At 41.8% G+C, this 15,658-nt stretch overlaps 1 protein-coding gene across 7 annotated transcripts in view; it reads left to right on the plus strand.

Annotated features, from left to right (window-relative positions):
• Positions 1-5,114, plus strand: part of ift52 (intraflagellar transport 52 homolog (Chlamydomonas)) — a 39,329-nt gene extending 34,215 nt beyond the window's left edge. For all 7 annotated transcript variants that reach the window (XM_041205337.1, XM_041205336.1, XM_041205341.1 and 4 more), the window contains 4 exons: positions 232-319; positions 842-950; positions 4,295-4,434; positions 4,603-5,114. In XM_041205337.1, the coding sequence (XP_041061271.1) occupies positions 232-319; positions 842-950; positions 4,295-4,434; positions 4,603-4,656 (391 nt within the window). In that variant the 3' untranslated portion in view covers positions 4,657-5,114. The remainder of the gene's footprint in view (positions 1-231; positions 320-841; positions 951-4,294; positions 4,435-4,602) is intronic.
• Positions 5,115-15,658: the final 10,544 nt, after the last annotated feature.

Genomic DNA, 15,658 nt, shown 5'->3' on the forward strand with positions numbered 1-15,658 from the left:
GTGTAATTCTTAGCATACTTGGGATTGTTCAGCAATCATGACCAAGAAAAAATTATTTTGCAAACCAGAAGAAAATGGGAAATAAACTGATGAAATGTAATTCCTAATGAATGTAGCTAATTAAACAATTTGTGATAGGTGAATCGCTGTATTTAATAAAATCTGCCATGTTTGTACTGTTATAACCTCTATTTCAATCTTACCAGATCTTCATTGTTTTTGTATTTCCAGGGCTTATGAACAATTGAATGTAAAACATGAGTCACTCCAACTAATACAACCTCAGTTTGAAACACCGCTGCCTACATTGCAGCCAGCTGTAAGTACAAATTCTCAGGCCATGTTACAGAATATTTGAAGCAGCCATGATGGCATCATCAAATGTAATGATCTAATCTTTAATATTATGTGTTCTTTATATGGTCATTCACTTATTTCCTTCAGTGAGGTTTTTTTTTAAATATGCAATGTTAGAAAAACTGTACCTGGTTATCTGATCATCATCACAGAAGCAATGGCGAAAGTGTTGGGATGGTAAGAAAGTGAATATTATTTGCTCTGAAGATGGCAGTGTTGTATCACATGCCCTGGTGACAAAGTTGTCACTTTGATAGTAATCCAACACTCTCGTGGTAATAAGGCTCTAATGGTGACAATGTGGCAACTCTTGTTAAGTCCATTATATTGAGACTGCAAGACCTACTTTGTACATCAAAAACAAAGTATTGCCAGTTACAAAATAAAAACAAAATTGCATAGTTCTAATTTTCAGTGTGGGTAATGCCTATTGTAATGCAGTACTTGCATATAAATGTGTATGTTAATTGCTATTATCCAACAGGTCTTTCCTCCCTCTTTTCGAGAGTTGCCAGCACCAACTTTGGACCTCTTTGATCTTGATGAAACATTTTCATCTGAGAAAGTCAGACTTGCTCAGCTGACTAACAAATGTGAGCAAATAATTTATTTTACTTGTCTAATTCTTTGTTATTTCTAAGCCAGTGTTCTCAGGTTTTACTTTTTGAACATCGGCCATTTGTAAAAGTTTTTGAGGTTTGCACTGATCATTTTGCTTATGTTTAATGCCTATAATGTGTCGTACAAATGGGCTTCAGGCAAACGTGGGTTTAAAAAAATATGAATTTAACATATTATTCTGTTTGAGTTTCATGATTTGCTCAAGTTCAGCCTCAATTGTGATATTTTATGTGGTCACATAGCCTCCTGCCAGTGCACGCTGTTTAGGTTCATGCTGTTTGGACAAGGGATCAAATTAATTTTCCTTCTGTTAGTGCCTTCAGGAGGGAAGACGTTGTCTACTATTGTGGGGTTAATTTAGAAAATTGCTAATTCTGGACAAAAGGAAGTGTAAACTCTTGGCATACAAAGTCCTATCAATTTTAAATGAGAATGATATGTGACCATAATAAACTATCCCTCTCGAACTTTCTGTAGCCTTCAACACAGTTGACTACCTCATCCTTCCTCCATTGTCTGAGTGGAACTGCCCTAGCTTAGTTCCGTTCTTTTTTACCTGATCATAATCAAAAAAAATCAGCTGCAATAGCTTTTCTTCCCATTCCCACTCTGTTTCCTCTGGAGTCCTTGAAGAGCTGTCCTTGGTCCCTTTCTGCTTCTCATCTATTTGCTGCTGCTTGGAAATATCTGAAAGTAGAGAACAGGTTTGCCATGTATGTCAACAGCTCAGCTCAACATCAGACCCCTTTGCTGTCTGATTTGTCACAAAGCTCATTCAATGTCCAATATTGCAAAAGCAGAAATTTCTGGCAACTAAATACTGGGACTGTAGCCTTTCTCTTTGATTCCTTCCACAAACTCTGTTCTCTGACCACCATTTCTATGTCCGGCAAATATCTTTAGCCAAAGAAGACCATTTGCAACATTAGTGTTGTGTTTGACCCCGCGATGTGTTTTTGACCAACCGTCTGCACCATCACCAAGACTGTTTACTTCCTCCTTGGCAACATTGCTGGACTCTGACCCTACTTCAGCTCATTTGCTACTGAAATCCTTATCTTTATTACCTCTGGGTTGTCTCTTCTAACAATCCTGATCTGTTCACCTTCCATCCTACATAAACTTGTGCTCATCCATAATTCAGCTGCCTTTATTCTTAATTCACTCCCAGTCACAGTTGCCTATTACTACGGTGCACAGGCTCCCAGGCAGACAATTCTTCAATTTTAAAATCCTCGTGCTTGTTTTCCAATCCCTCTGTGGCCTTGCTCATCCATATCTCTACAGCCTCCTCCTCCTACAATTCTTCAAGATCTCTGTACTGACTGTTCCACTTCCTGCCTTTTGTGTATCCCTAATTTTAGTCATCCTGCTGTTGCCAGCTGTGCTATCAGCTGCCTTGGCACAAGTTCTGGAATTCTCTCCCTAAATCTCTCCACCTTTCTATTTCATTTAAGATGCTCCTGAAAAACTACCTCTGATCAAACTTTTTGTTCTGCCCTGAAGTATACTTTTGTGATTCTGTGCCAAACTAAATGCAGGTTCTTGTATGATTTATGAAATATCTAGACTGTTTTTTGATCTTATTTCACAGTTCTGTCAACAGACTTCATAAGAACTAGAAGGAGATGGGTTACATCCCATGAGCCATTCGTGTTATTTTAAGCTGTAGCCAATGTTGAAATAATTTATGGGTGAAATCATTTTTCCAATCTAACTGAATCCCTCTGAATTATGATGTCTGGATGTAACCTTTCTTTCAGTCAGATATTTTTGGAAAGTCATCGCTAGTTTTCAAACCCAGTTACTAAGAAAGCTACAAGGGGCAGAGTTTGTGTTTCTCCAAAATAGAGTGTATATCCGAGTTCAGATGGTAGATTGATAACAGCATTTGATGTTATCCCCACACGTGTTTACAGAGTGGCTGAAGTTAAATCAGCTTTATGAAATTTGAGCAGAAAATCAAAGGTTATGAATGAAAACCCAACATGGCAAGTTGCAAAATAAATCTACGGTCTTTGTGCTGGCAGCAGAAAAAATGGCTACGCAAGCTACTGGATTGCCATAAAAACCCAACTAGCTTACTAATATAAAATAAAAACAGAAAATGCTGGAAAAACTCAGCAGGTCTGAGGGCATCTGTGGAGAGAGAAAAACAGAGCTAACGCTTCGAGTCTGTATGACTCCAGAGGGCGGGACTTCACTCGACCCTTGTTAATGTGAACCCCATAGCACTTCATTGCTGCGGAGCTACTCAGCTTGGAGACGGTCAGCTTGACGCCAACATGGTTTCACCTCCCCCAGCACCCACCACCCCCGTATTATTCAGCCCATAGGACTCGGGAGTAAGAGTAGGCCATTAGGCCCTTCGAACCTGCTCCACCATTGAATGAGATCATGGCTGATCTGGTTGTGGTCTCAACTCCACCTTCCTGTCTTCCCCTTCTTTACCCTTGACTCCTTTGTCTATCAAAAATCTATCTAAGTCAACCTTGAATAAATTCAATGACCCAGTCTCCACTCCTTTGTGGGGAAGAGAATTCCACAGTCTAACAACCCTCAGAGAAAAAATTTCTCCTTACCTCCATCTTAAAAGGGAGACCTCTTATTCTTAAATTGTGTACCCTAGTTCTTTTGATATCCATCCTATCAAGTACCCTGTGGATTTTATATGTTTCAATAAGATTACCTCGCATTCCTCTAACCTTCAATGGGTATAGGCCCAACCTGTTCGACCTTCCTTCATCAGATAAGCCCTCATCCTTGGAACAAGACAAGTGAACCTTCTCTGAACTGCTTCTAAAACAATTATATACTTTTTCAAATAAGGAGACCAAAACTCTACATAGTGAGACCAAATCTGGAAAACTAAGGCCCTGTACAGCTGCGGTAAAACTTCCTGTTATCTATATCCAGAAAGAAAACCTAACATGGTCAGGATCACTCAACTTATTGGGGCTTTAGATTACAGATCAACTGAAATCACGTGAAGAATATCAGCAATAGTTCCCCCTTAAAGCTTCCATAATGAGCTAGTTTAACTAGTTAATAAAAAAAATGCTTTTACATACATACAGTGGACCTACCCACTCAGGCATTAGATTAACATAGCTGTCTGAGGGTTCTTATTTTCCATTGCCAGACTTGATTATTTGGAGTAAACTTGATCTGCTTACCTTCACCTAGAAAATTATCCACTTCTATAGATACTAATCATTCCTGCTGCTGTAATAGTGAGATATTGCTACATTAAAAGGACACAGGAATGGCATAAGTTTGTTTTGATTAAATACAGTCTGTATTAATTTGTTTCTAGGTACTGACGATGATCTTGAATTTTACGTTCGCAAGTGTGGTGACATTCTTGGTGTATCAAGTAGACAAGACAATCGCAGTGCAAAAGAAATTTTAGAGCATATCTTTTTCCAGGTGGTGGAGTTTAAAAAGCTGAATCAGGTATTTTTTTCTTAGTATTTTGAAAACTTGCAGTGAAGATGTAAAAAGAAATCTTGCCATTAATGCCCTTTTAAAATAGTGATCCATTAGACGAAAAAAGCAGAGTGCCCAATTGAAACCCTGTCAGATGCATTGCAGTGTTCTAGTGATCACTGTTTCTCTCCACAGGAGCATTACCTAGATACAGATGAGGCTGGCATAATTACATTGCCGAATAACTGAAATCGAACAGCTGCATTATCACTGATATTCATCACATCATCTCCTCGTGATTGAGATATCAGCAGGACTTGGTTCTTCTACAACTTTTAACTTACAAAACGTTAGATTCCTTATTCAAAAATGTATATTTTTTTATTGAAAGGATTAATCATTATTTGTCTGCATACAACTTCAAGGCATTTTGTACACTACTGTTACATTTAAGATGATGGTGAACTTATCCTATTATAAAACATATGCTTGTAAATACCTCCAGTTACGAATTAGCGTTTAACTTTAATCTCAAATGTCCATCTTTCCATAGAAATTGATTTAAAATAAATGACTAGTACCTAGGTGAGAATTTTTATTTTCAAATTATACATACTTTCTCTTGTACTTAAGCATTACTGTTTATCTATTTGTTGATTTTTCCTGTTTATATTTTAATTTGTAAATAAAAGTTTTTTTTAATATTACGCATTCGAGTTTGATATTTAAATACTGATATTTGAGAGATTATTGGCCTACTAGCAATGGCGAAAGGTTTGCCTAACTTCTGCAGTTACAATGAAAAGAGATACTACAGCAGTTCAGTAATCTATTCTGGGACATTGATTCATAAAGTTTGGGTAGAGTTCAATGGCTGCATTTTTTTCACCAACCAAATTTCCCATCCTGATCTTAAATCCAGTGTCCAACTACAGTTTGTCTATTTTCCTTTCTGCTGGGTGTTAGAAGTAACTTATGTGCTTTCACCGGGAGCTTCTTGGGCATATGGATCAACTACTTGATCTGAGAAAACCAGGACTAGACGTCTAGGTACAGAAATTTAATTAGCTAGTGCACTATTCCACTAGTTCCCCTGAACTAGTGCAATTTAAAAACCAAAGTTTGCAACAAAAAAAATGCCCCAGCGGATATTATACCCTAAGATTTATTACTCCAAGAACCAGAATGCAGTGCTTAATGGTGGTGGAAGCAAGTTGAATAGTAACTTCGTGAATTGGGTACGTACACTTAAAAATGCAGAGCTGTTGGAGAAAGGAGTGGTGGTACTGACTGTAGATCTGGCATAATCCAAATGGTCTCTTCCTGAAGTGGCTAATAATTGTATAATAGACTTCCATTCTCATTGGTAGATATGTTCTATATTTGGAGCATTTCACTTGTGCCAAAAAGGATCTTGAGGTTGATAGCTTTTAAATTGAACAAGCCAATTGAATAGCGATTGAATTCTGTGTTAATAGGGGTAACTAAGCAGCCAGTCAAAACTAAGCAAGTGCTGGTCAGGTGGAGCATGGGAAGTTGTTATCTCCAAAAACACATTTTAACCACTGGATATTTAATCCCATTGACTATTTAAGCCTCCAAACATTAACTAAATAGTTAATGAGAATTTTTATTTTCAAATTATACATACTTTCTCTTGTACTTAAACATTACTGTTTATTTGTTGATTGTTCCTGTTTATATTTTAATTTGTAAATAAAAGTTTTTTAATATTACACATTCAAGTTTGATATTTAAATACTGATATTTGAGAGATTATTGGCCTACTAGCAATGGCGAAAGGTTTGCCTAACTTCTGCAATTACAATGAAAAGAGATGCTACAGCAGTTCAGTAATCTATTCTGAGAGAAGCAGAGGCGAGAGTTCTCAGATCCATTTGAAGGCACAGAATATATAGGGAAATAAACATGCATTTGACTGGTCACTATTTATATAAAGCAGCAAAGGTAGGATGCACATCACTGAAAATTTACCAAAGCCTAGTTTATGTACGTAGAAACAAAGTTTGAACTTACAAATTATACTAGTCAAGAAAGTGAGTCAGGGCGAGATACAGGAATATCAATGGACGTTTAAGAGGAACATTTTTTAAAAGTTGAAACAAAAACTTGAGAAGATGGGAAACAGGAAGAGTAGATTGGCCGCTGCGTTCTATTGGAGGTTAATCCTAAGTATAGGGACACCAAACCCAGAGGAAATTACTGGGATGAGATGGGAAAACAAACTGGTGAACCCCCGATATGAAGATAAATCGATTGCCACAATTTTTGAAGAATACTCAACTTTTATTTATCCACGTAAAAAAAAGTTTCGTCTACACCACAAAAAAAAACTGGTTACAAAAGGTACATTCGACATAAAAAAAGTACGATTATTCCTTATGCCTGACATTTATTTGCAACATCGGCGTTTTCGGCGGGGGTGAGGGTCCTGTTTGTAGGTGACTTTGTTCGAGAGGTGGGACGGACAAAAGGAGAAGATACTGAGAGAAGCAGAGGCTAGAGTTCTCAGATCCACAGAAGGTTCAATGTTGCCCCGCAGGCTCAGATACATCCTCTAAAGTGAAGGCGACCTCTATACTGGAGAGGTCACTTAGGATTTCTGCAGCCTGTTGGAAGTCCGCAAACCCCTTACTGTCTTCATCCCAGAGTGGTGTGGAAGATGCAGTACCCAACACATCCAAAGAGAAACTCTTTGATTCCGAAGGAGAAGGACAAGGACGATGCTCTCGGGTGAGGATGCTGGTATCGGTGTTCGGCGGAGGTGATTGACTGAGTAAGGTCGAGTCTGCCAGTGGTTCAGAAGGACCCTCGGGCCAGTTGGCCATTTCTGGATTGGGCGCAGAGACCTCTTTTCTGAACAGCGTAGTAGAGGCCTTGGGTTTACAAAATAAGTCGTCAACTTTCTGGCAACCACCATCGTTACCCGTCACGCCGCACTCCCACTTCGAGGAGTTTAGTCTTTGCTCTACATTTAGGAGTTGGTTTCCATCAGTTATAGCCGAGATACTGGCTAACTGGTCAGAGCTAGACAAAGATATCGTTCCAAAGCCATCAGCCATAAAACCTCTGTCTAGTGTCGAACTCATACTTGTCTCAATCAAATATAAATCACCCACTTTCATTTGAAAGTGTTTTATACTGACGCTGTTTAGCCCAGGCCCATGCATATCACGTGCAATTATTAGAAACCCGCGGGTTTACTTGATTTGTTTACGTTCTGGGGTCAGTCATTTGTGCAAATTATTAATATCAATTATCACCCAATTAGCTCAGGTTTGGTCGGTAGCTGTTGTGTGATTGCTTTTGAAGTAGGACACCACTGTAGGGAAGACGAGCATTTTGATTCCTCCCGGCTGGTAAATTTGTGCCTACCTGTCTGCCAGAGTGTGGGTGATTTTCATTCATGAGTCAGTCAGCCTAATTGGCTCTGTACTAGGATATAGTGTCGTTATGGCTCAGCCAGATCATCTTGAAAGATCATCTAAACACCTAATTAAAGGTGCACATACCCTTGCTGTGCTATTCAAATGCCTCAGAGACTCATTAAAGTTGGGCCAATGGCTTTAGAATTCCTTCTCACCAAACCCCCCCCAATTCTACTGCATCTTGCTTTGCCTGTGTCCATTGATTGATGAGTCCCAATGATGTTGCAGAAAGTAGAGTCCCAATGATGTTGCAGAAAGTAAGAAATAGAAAGAAAAAATGTAAACAAATGGGAAGCAAGAAATGAAGAAGGGAAATTAAAATTGAGAAAAAATAAGTCCAACGGGGAGGGAGAGAGAGAAAGGAAAGAAGATCCAAGTGGATGGGGAAAATTGTACTCACAATGGCAGTCTGATGAAGACCTAGAGAGAGAATTAAGTTTAAAAAAAAGATGGAAATAGCATAGTCTGACCAATCGAAAAAGCAACAAAACAACTTGCATTTATTATAGCATCTTTAACATAGTAAAATAATCCAACAGATTTCACCAAGGTAAACCAAAAAATGATACTGACCCAAAGTTTTGGGGGATGACCAAAAAATAGATTGAAAAGGTGAGTCTTAAGAAAAGCCTTTAAGAAGGGAACTCCAGGGAGTGGACATAAGTGGCTGAAGCTATTACCATCAATGTTGTATAAGATGATTGTACAAAATGTACAAGAGTAGAAGGAATAAAAAGTTTGGGGGAATGACTGATGGAAGTTACAGAGACTGACAGTCAAGCCAATTTGAGGCAGTGGGAAATCAGGGCTGGTGAGGATTGGGATTGCTGGGTAAACTAGATTTTTAGCAGGATTGGATTTTTATTGAATTCAATTTCCACCATTTGAACTCAGATCCCCAGAACATTACCCTGGATCTCTAGTTCAGCAACAATACCACTACACCATTGGCTCAGCTATGCTGAATTCTATTTGTTAAGAAGTCTTAACAATGCACTTAGAAAATCATATGATCAGACAAAGCCCATATGGTTTTATGAAAGGGAAATTTTGTTTGACAAATTTATTAGAGTTTTTGAGGATGTAAATTTATTAGAGTTTTTGAGAGGTAATATATAAGCATAGATAGAGGATTGGTTAATGGACATAGAGCAAAGATTAAGGATAAACAGGGCATTTTCAAGTTGACAGGCTCTAATTAGTGGAATGCCACAAGGATCAGTGCTGGGGCCTCAGCTATTTACAATCTATATTAAAGACTTAGATGAAGAGACAGAGAGTAATGTATCTAAGTTTGCTGGTGATACAAAGCTAGGTAGGAATGCAAGCTGTGAGGAGGAAACAAGGGAAACAACAGGCTGCAAGGATACAGACGTATGTGAATGGGCAGCAAGGTGCAAGATGAAATATAATGTGGGAAAGTTTGATTTGGTAGTAAGAATTGAAATGGCATGAAACTTGTAAATGTTGATGTTCAGAGGAGCTTGGGGTGTACTCGTACAAGGAACACAAAGTTTGCATGCAGGTACAGCAAGCAATTAGGAAGGCAAATGGCATTTGTCAGTTTTGGTCAAATGTTCTTGGATGGGACGCTTTCAAGAAAAGCAATGGGGTAAGGCAGGGCTGCATCCTGGCGCCAACTCTCTTTGGCATATGTTTCTCCATGCTGTTATTGTACACTTTCAGCAAATCAAATGAGACTGCCTACCTGCCTGCCAGAGCTGACAGCAAGCTGTTCAACCTGGCAAGACTGTGTGCCAAGACCAAAATGTGTAATGTCCTAGCCCATGAGTTGCAGTTTGTTAATGATGTTGCACTGGCATCCCATACTGAAGGTCACTTACAACTAGATCGGTTCTCCTGGGCCTACAAAGAGTTTGGACTGACAATCAGCATCAGGAAGACCAAAGTTATGTGCTAGGATGCGGAGACTCCACCTTCCATCAATATCTACAACCTCACTCGAGAGGTCATTGACAACTTTACATACCTTGGATCAACGAGCAAGCTGTCCTTTGATACTGAAATCAGCACCAGTGTTACTAAGGTTGTAGCTGTTGTGTCAGAGTTGAGAAGTTGAGTATGGACCAACAGGAAACTAACCTAAAATATATAGCTCTATGTGAACCAGGCTTGTATTCTCAGCACCATCTACAACAGTGAATCGTGGACAATTTCTGCAAGCTAAGAAAAGCAGCTGAACAGCTTCCACTGCCTCAGATGAATATTGAACATCTGGCAGGACAGAGTACTAAACATGGAAGTACATCAGCATGCAGGGATCCCCAGAATGTTTGCTCTCTTGAGTAAACGGCAATGCCGTTGGCTGGGTTTGTGAGCACAGAGGGCTTTTTTTTATTGATAATGTTTATTGACTTTGTTCAGTCTCATAGCTCTCCTCACATACATCCAGTGTCCCAGCTATCCCTATTTATATTTGTTTTTAATAAATCAAATAATCAAAAAAAATCAAAGGGAATGATCCTCTATTTATATTCTCTTTTGAATAAAACAAATGATCAATCAATCAAACTCGCAAAGAGTATGGGTAAACAGCCCCTAATGGGGCACTGTAACTAAAACAAAATGACAAAGGGAACTTAACTAACTGGAACAGAATATTATTCCTGGGATTATCCCCTATTTATATACCCTTTGAGAAAAACAATAATCCATCAAATAAATTAACAGTTAAGAGTGTGACAGCCCCATCCCCTATTTATATGTGCTCCAAGTACTTAATTAAACAATGCCCTTCATCTGTGTATCCAAACAATATAATTAACATACTATTAATAGATTCCCCTTTCTTTAAGCAATAACTAGGTGCTAAGAACACAGGCCTTGTAAACCATCAGCCTGGTCCTAAGGGTCAGCTTGATTTTATTCTATGCTCGTTTTGTATCAGCCAAAGGTGACAGCTGCTTTCCCTATGCATGAATCAAGTTTGGCACCAAGTGACAAACTGTCTGACAGCATGGACCCAAGGTAGCAGAATTTGCTAGCCACTTCCAATGGGGTGCAATATAATGTGATCAGGGGTGAAGATGCAACACCTAGTGCTAGGACCACAGTTTTCCTGATGGAGAAAAAGTCACAGGATGGGAGGACGGTCCATGTGTCTTTGAAGCTGAGTTTCCGTATGGTGGACTAGCACAGCATCATCAGCGTAGAGGAGTCCATTGATCAGGACATGATGTGTTTGTGTCTTTGCTTTCAGTCGTGATAGATTGTGGAGCTTGCTGTCTTGCTTAGGAGGAAGTGACCATAATATGATATAATTTACCCTGCAATTTGAGAGGAAAAAGCTGGAATCAGATGTAATGGTAATACAGTTGAATAAAGACAATTACAGAGGCATGAGGGAGGAGCTGGCCAGAATTGACTGGGAGATGAGCCTAGCAAGAAAGACAGTGGAACAGCAATGGCAGGAGTTTCTGGGAGTAATTTGGGAGACACAGCAAAAATTCATCCCTAGGATGAAGAAGCATACTAAAGGGAGGCCGAGGCAACCATGGCTGACAAGGGAAGTCAGGGACAGCATAAAAACTAAAGAGAAAGCATACAATGCAGCGAAGAGCAGTGGGAAACCAGGGATTGGGAAGCCTACAAAGACCGACAGAGGACAACTAAAAAAGAAATAAGGAGGGAGAAGATTAAATATGAGGGTAAACTAGCCAGTAATATAAAAGAAGATTGCAAGAGTTTTTTTAGATATATAAAGGGTAAGAGAGAGGCAAAAGTGGACATTGGGCCGCTGGAAAATGACGCTGGAGAAGTAGTAGTGGGAACAAAGAAATGGCGGAGGAACTGAATAGGTACTTTGCGTCAGTCTTCACGGTGGAAGACACGAGTAACATCCCCAAAGTTCAAGAGAGTCGGGGGGCAGAGGTAAGTATGGTGGCCATTACACAGGAGAAGGTGCTAGGAAAACTGAAAGGTCTGAAGGTGGATAAATCACCTGGGCCAGATAGATTACACCGCAGAGTTCTGAAGGAGATAGCTGAAGAGATAGTGGAGGCGTTAGTGGTGATCTTTCAGGAATCACTCAAGTCAGGGAGGGTCCCAGAGGACTGGAAAATCGCTAATGTAACCCCCCTGTTTAAGAAGGGAGTGAGGCAAAAGACGGGAAATTACCGGCCGATTAGCCTGACCTCGGTTGTTGGTAAGATTTTAGAGTCCATTATTAAGGATGAGATTTCAGAATACTTGGAAGCGCATGATAAAATAGGGCAAAGTCAGTATGGTTTCATCAAGGGGAGGTCATGCATGACAAATCTGTTAGAATTCTTTGAGGAGGTAACGAGTAGGTTAGACAAAGGAGAGCCAATGGATGTTATCTACTTGGACTTCCAGAAGGCCTTTGATAAGGTGCCGCACAGGAGACTGCTCAGTAAGATAAGAGCCAATGGTGTTAGAGGCAAGGTACTAGCATGGATAGAAGATTGTCTGTCTGGCAGGAGGCAGAGAGTGGGGATAAGGGGGTCCTTCTTAGGATGGCGGCTGGTGACTAGTTCCGCAGAGGTCAGTGTTGGGACCACAACTTGTCACTTTATACATTGATGATCTAGATGAAGGAATTGAGGGCATCCTGGCTAAGTTTGCAGATGATACAAAGATAGGTGGAGGGACAGGTAGTATTGAGGAGGCGGGGAGGCTGCAGAAGGATCTGGACAGGTTAGGAGAATGGGCAAAGAAGTGGCAGATGGAATACAACGTGGGGAAGTGTGAGGTCATGCACTTTAGTAGGAAGAATAGAGGCATAAACTATTTTCTAATTGGGGAGAGAATTCAGAAATCTGGAGTGCAAAGGGACTTGGGAGTCCTAGTCCAGGTTAACTTGCAGCTCTTAAGGTTAACTTGCATGTTGAGTCGGTAGTTAGGAAGGCAAATGTAATGTTGGCACTTATTTCGAGAGGACTAGAATATAAAAGCAGGGATGTGCTGCTGAGGCTTTATAAGGCTCTGGTCAGACCACATTTAGAATATTGTGAGCAATTTTGGGCCCCGTATCTCAGGAAGGATGTGCTGGCCCTGGAGAGGGTCCAGAGGAGGTCCACGAGAATGAAAGGCTTAACATATGAGGAACGTTTGAGGACTCTGGGTCTATACTCGATGGAGTTTAGAAGGATGAGGGGGGATCTGATTGGAACATACAGAATACTGAAAGGCCTGGATAGAGTCAACATGGGGAAGATGTTTCCATTATTAGGAGAGACTAGGACCCAAGGACACAGCCTCAGAATACCTTTTAGAACAGAGATGAGGAGAAACTTCTTTAGCCAGAGAGTGGTGAATCTATGGAAGTCATTGCCACAAAGGCCAGGTCATTGAGTATATTTAAGACCGAGATAGATAGGTTCTTGATTGTTAAGGGGATCAAAGATTAAGGGGAGAAGGCAGGAGAATGGGGTTGAGAAACCTATCAGCCATGATTGAATGGCGGAGCAGACTCGATGGGCCGAATGGCCTAATTTCTGCTCCTATGTTTTATGGTCTGACCTAATATGCAAGTAGACTCCTTCCATATCAGTAGGGAAGGCGAATGTCAGGAGCATGGAGAAGAAGATGCCAAACATCTCCATTCTTCATTCTGAATCTGTTGGAAGTGAAGCCATCCAATTGTACAGGACAGTGCATGTTGTCACCGAAGGAATGGCTGAGACAAAGGAGCTTTGGAGGACAACCAATTTTGCCTAAAATCTTGTAGAGCCTTGCTCTGCTGATGGCGTTGAATGCCTGAGTGAGAGCAACAGCATTAAGGTAAAGAGCTATATCCTGTTTCCTACACTTCTCCTGTAGCTGGCATATGGAGAAGATCATGTCCACAGTAGATCTGTCAGCTCAGAAACTGCATTGTGCTTCCTGGTACACCCGGTGTACAAGTAGATGGACTCTTTTGCGTATGACCCTAGCAAAGGCCTACCTTGTGACGCTAAAGCATGAGGTACCCCTGTAGTTGTTGCTCTCTCCTCTGTTGCCTTCGTTGTTGTATAGTGTGATGATATTTGCATCATGCATCGTCTGTGGAATGGAGCCTACCTTCCAGCAGAGAAGGAGAATGTCATAATTGTGTGGCAATAGATGGGACTTTCCGTGCTTGAGCAACATCAACATCACAGATTATTTGATCATTACCACATTGCTGTTTGTGGGAGCTTGCTGTGTGAAAATTGGCTACATTTTCCTACATTTCAACAGTCACTACATTTCAGAAAGGCTTCGAGATTACCGGCAGTAGTGAAAAGATGCTATATAAATGCAAGTCTATCTTTTCTTTTTGCATAAGCAGGTTGTTGCAATGCACCCACTGGTTTGAATGGTGAAACAAGTTGATGCATTATCAGGAGCAGTGCAGAAATATATTGGTTTGGGGCAATCCGCCAGATGGAATGTTAACCTGGGAATGGAACCAATGACCATGTGTAATGATGTGAAGCCCCAGCTGGCACTCTGCCAAAGAATCTCCAACCCCCCCAAAACTCATTAAATTTATGCATTAAGATCTGGAGAGGGAGCAGGGTGGTCAGGAGTAGCAACGTGCTGGATTTGCAAAAGGAAGGGCAACAGCTTTTTGTTTGCAATCACTACATCTTGAATATTAATGAAACGCTGACTTTGTTAATGGAACATGAACACGAGGGAGGGGGGATGAGAGGGGAGGGAGGAGGGATGAGAGGGGAGGGAGGAGGGATGAGAGGGGAGGGAGGAGGGATGAGAGGGGAGGGAGGAGGGATGAGAGGGGAGGGAGGGGGATGAGAGGGAGAGGGGAGGTGGGAGAGGGGAGGAGAGAGGGAGGGAGGGAAGGAAGGAGGCAGGGAGGGAAGGAAAGAGGGGGATGAGGAGAGGGGATGAGGGGGGATGGGGATGAGGGGAGGGATATGAAGACAGAGTGGGATGAGGGAATGGGGATGAGGGGGGAGGGGGATTTGAAGGGAGGGGGAGGTGGATGTGAGGGGATGGGGAGGCGGGGGGGGATGAGGGTTAATGCATTGGTTACCGCGGTTCCTACATTTTAACAGTTACTACATTTCAGAAGTGCTTCGAGATGACTGGCGGTAGTGAAAGATGCTATATAAATGCAAGTCTATCTTTTCTTTTTGCATAAGCAGGTTGTTGCATTGCATCCACTGGTTTGAATGGTGAAACAAGTTGACACATTATCAGGAGCAGTGCAGAAATATATTGGTCTGGGGCAAGCTGCCAGATGGAATATTGACCTGGGAATGGAACCAATGACCATGTGTAACGATGTGAAGCCCCAGCTGCCACTCTGCCAAAGAATCTCCACCCCCCAAAACAGTTCAAAACAACAACAAAAAAAGCATCAACACTATGAGGGATGAGGGATGAGGGAGGGGGGAGATGAGGGGGGGGGAGATGAGGGGGGGGGGAGATGAGGTGGGGGGAGAGATGATGGGAGAGGGAGAGGGAGAGGGGAGATGAGGGGGGTGGGAGAGGGGAGATGAGGGGGGTGGGAGAGGGGAGATGAGGGGGGTGGGAGAGGGGAGATGAGGGGGGTGGGAGAGGGGAGATGAGGGGGGTGGGAGAGGGGAGATGAGGGGGGTGGGAGAGGGGAGATGAGGGGGGAGGGAGAGGGGAGATGAGGGGGGAGGGAGAGGGGAGATGAGGGGGGAGGGAGAGGGGAGATGAGGGGGGAGGGAGAGGGGAGATGAGGGGGGAGGGAGAGGGGAGATGAGGGGGGAGGGAGAGGGGAGATGAGGGGGGAGGGAGAGGGGAGATGAGGGGGGAGGGAGAGGGGAGATGAGGGGGGAGGGAGAGGGGAGATGAGGGGGGAGGGA

The sequence above is a fragment of the Carcharodon carcharias genome, chromosome 14 (assembly GCF_017639515.1).
Source record: "Carcharodon carcharias isolate sCarCar2 chromosome 14, sCarCar2.pri, whole genome shotgun sequence".
Taxonomy (NCBI): Eukaryota; Metazoa; Chordata; class Chondrichthyes; order Lamniformes; family Lamnidae; genus Carcharodon; species Carcharodon carcharias.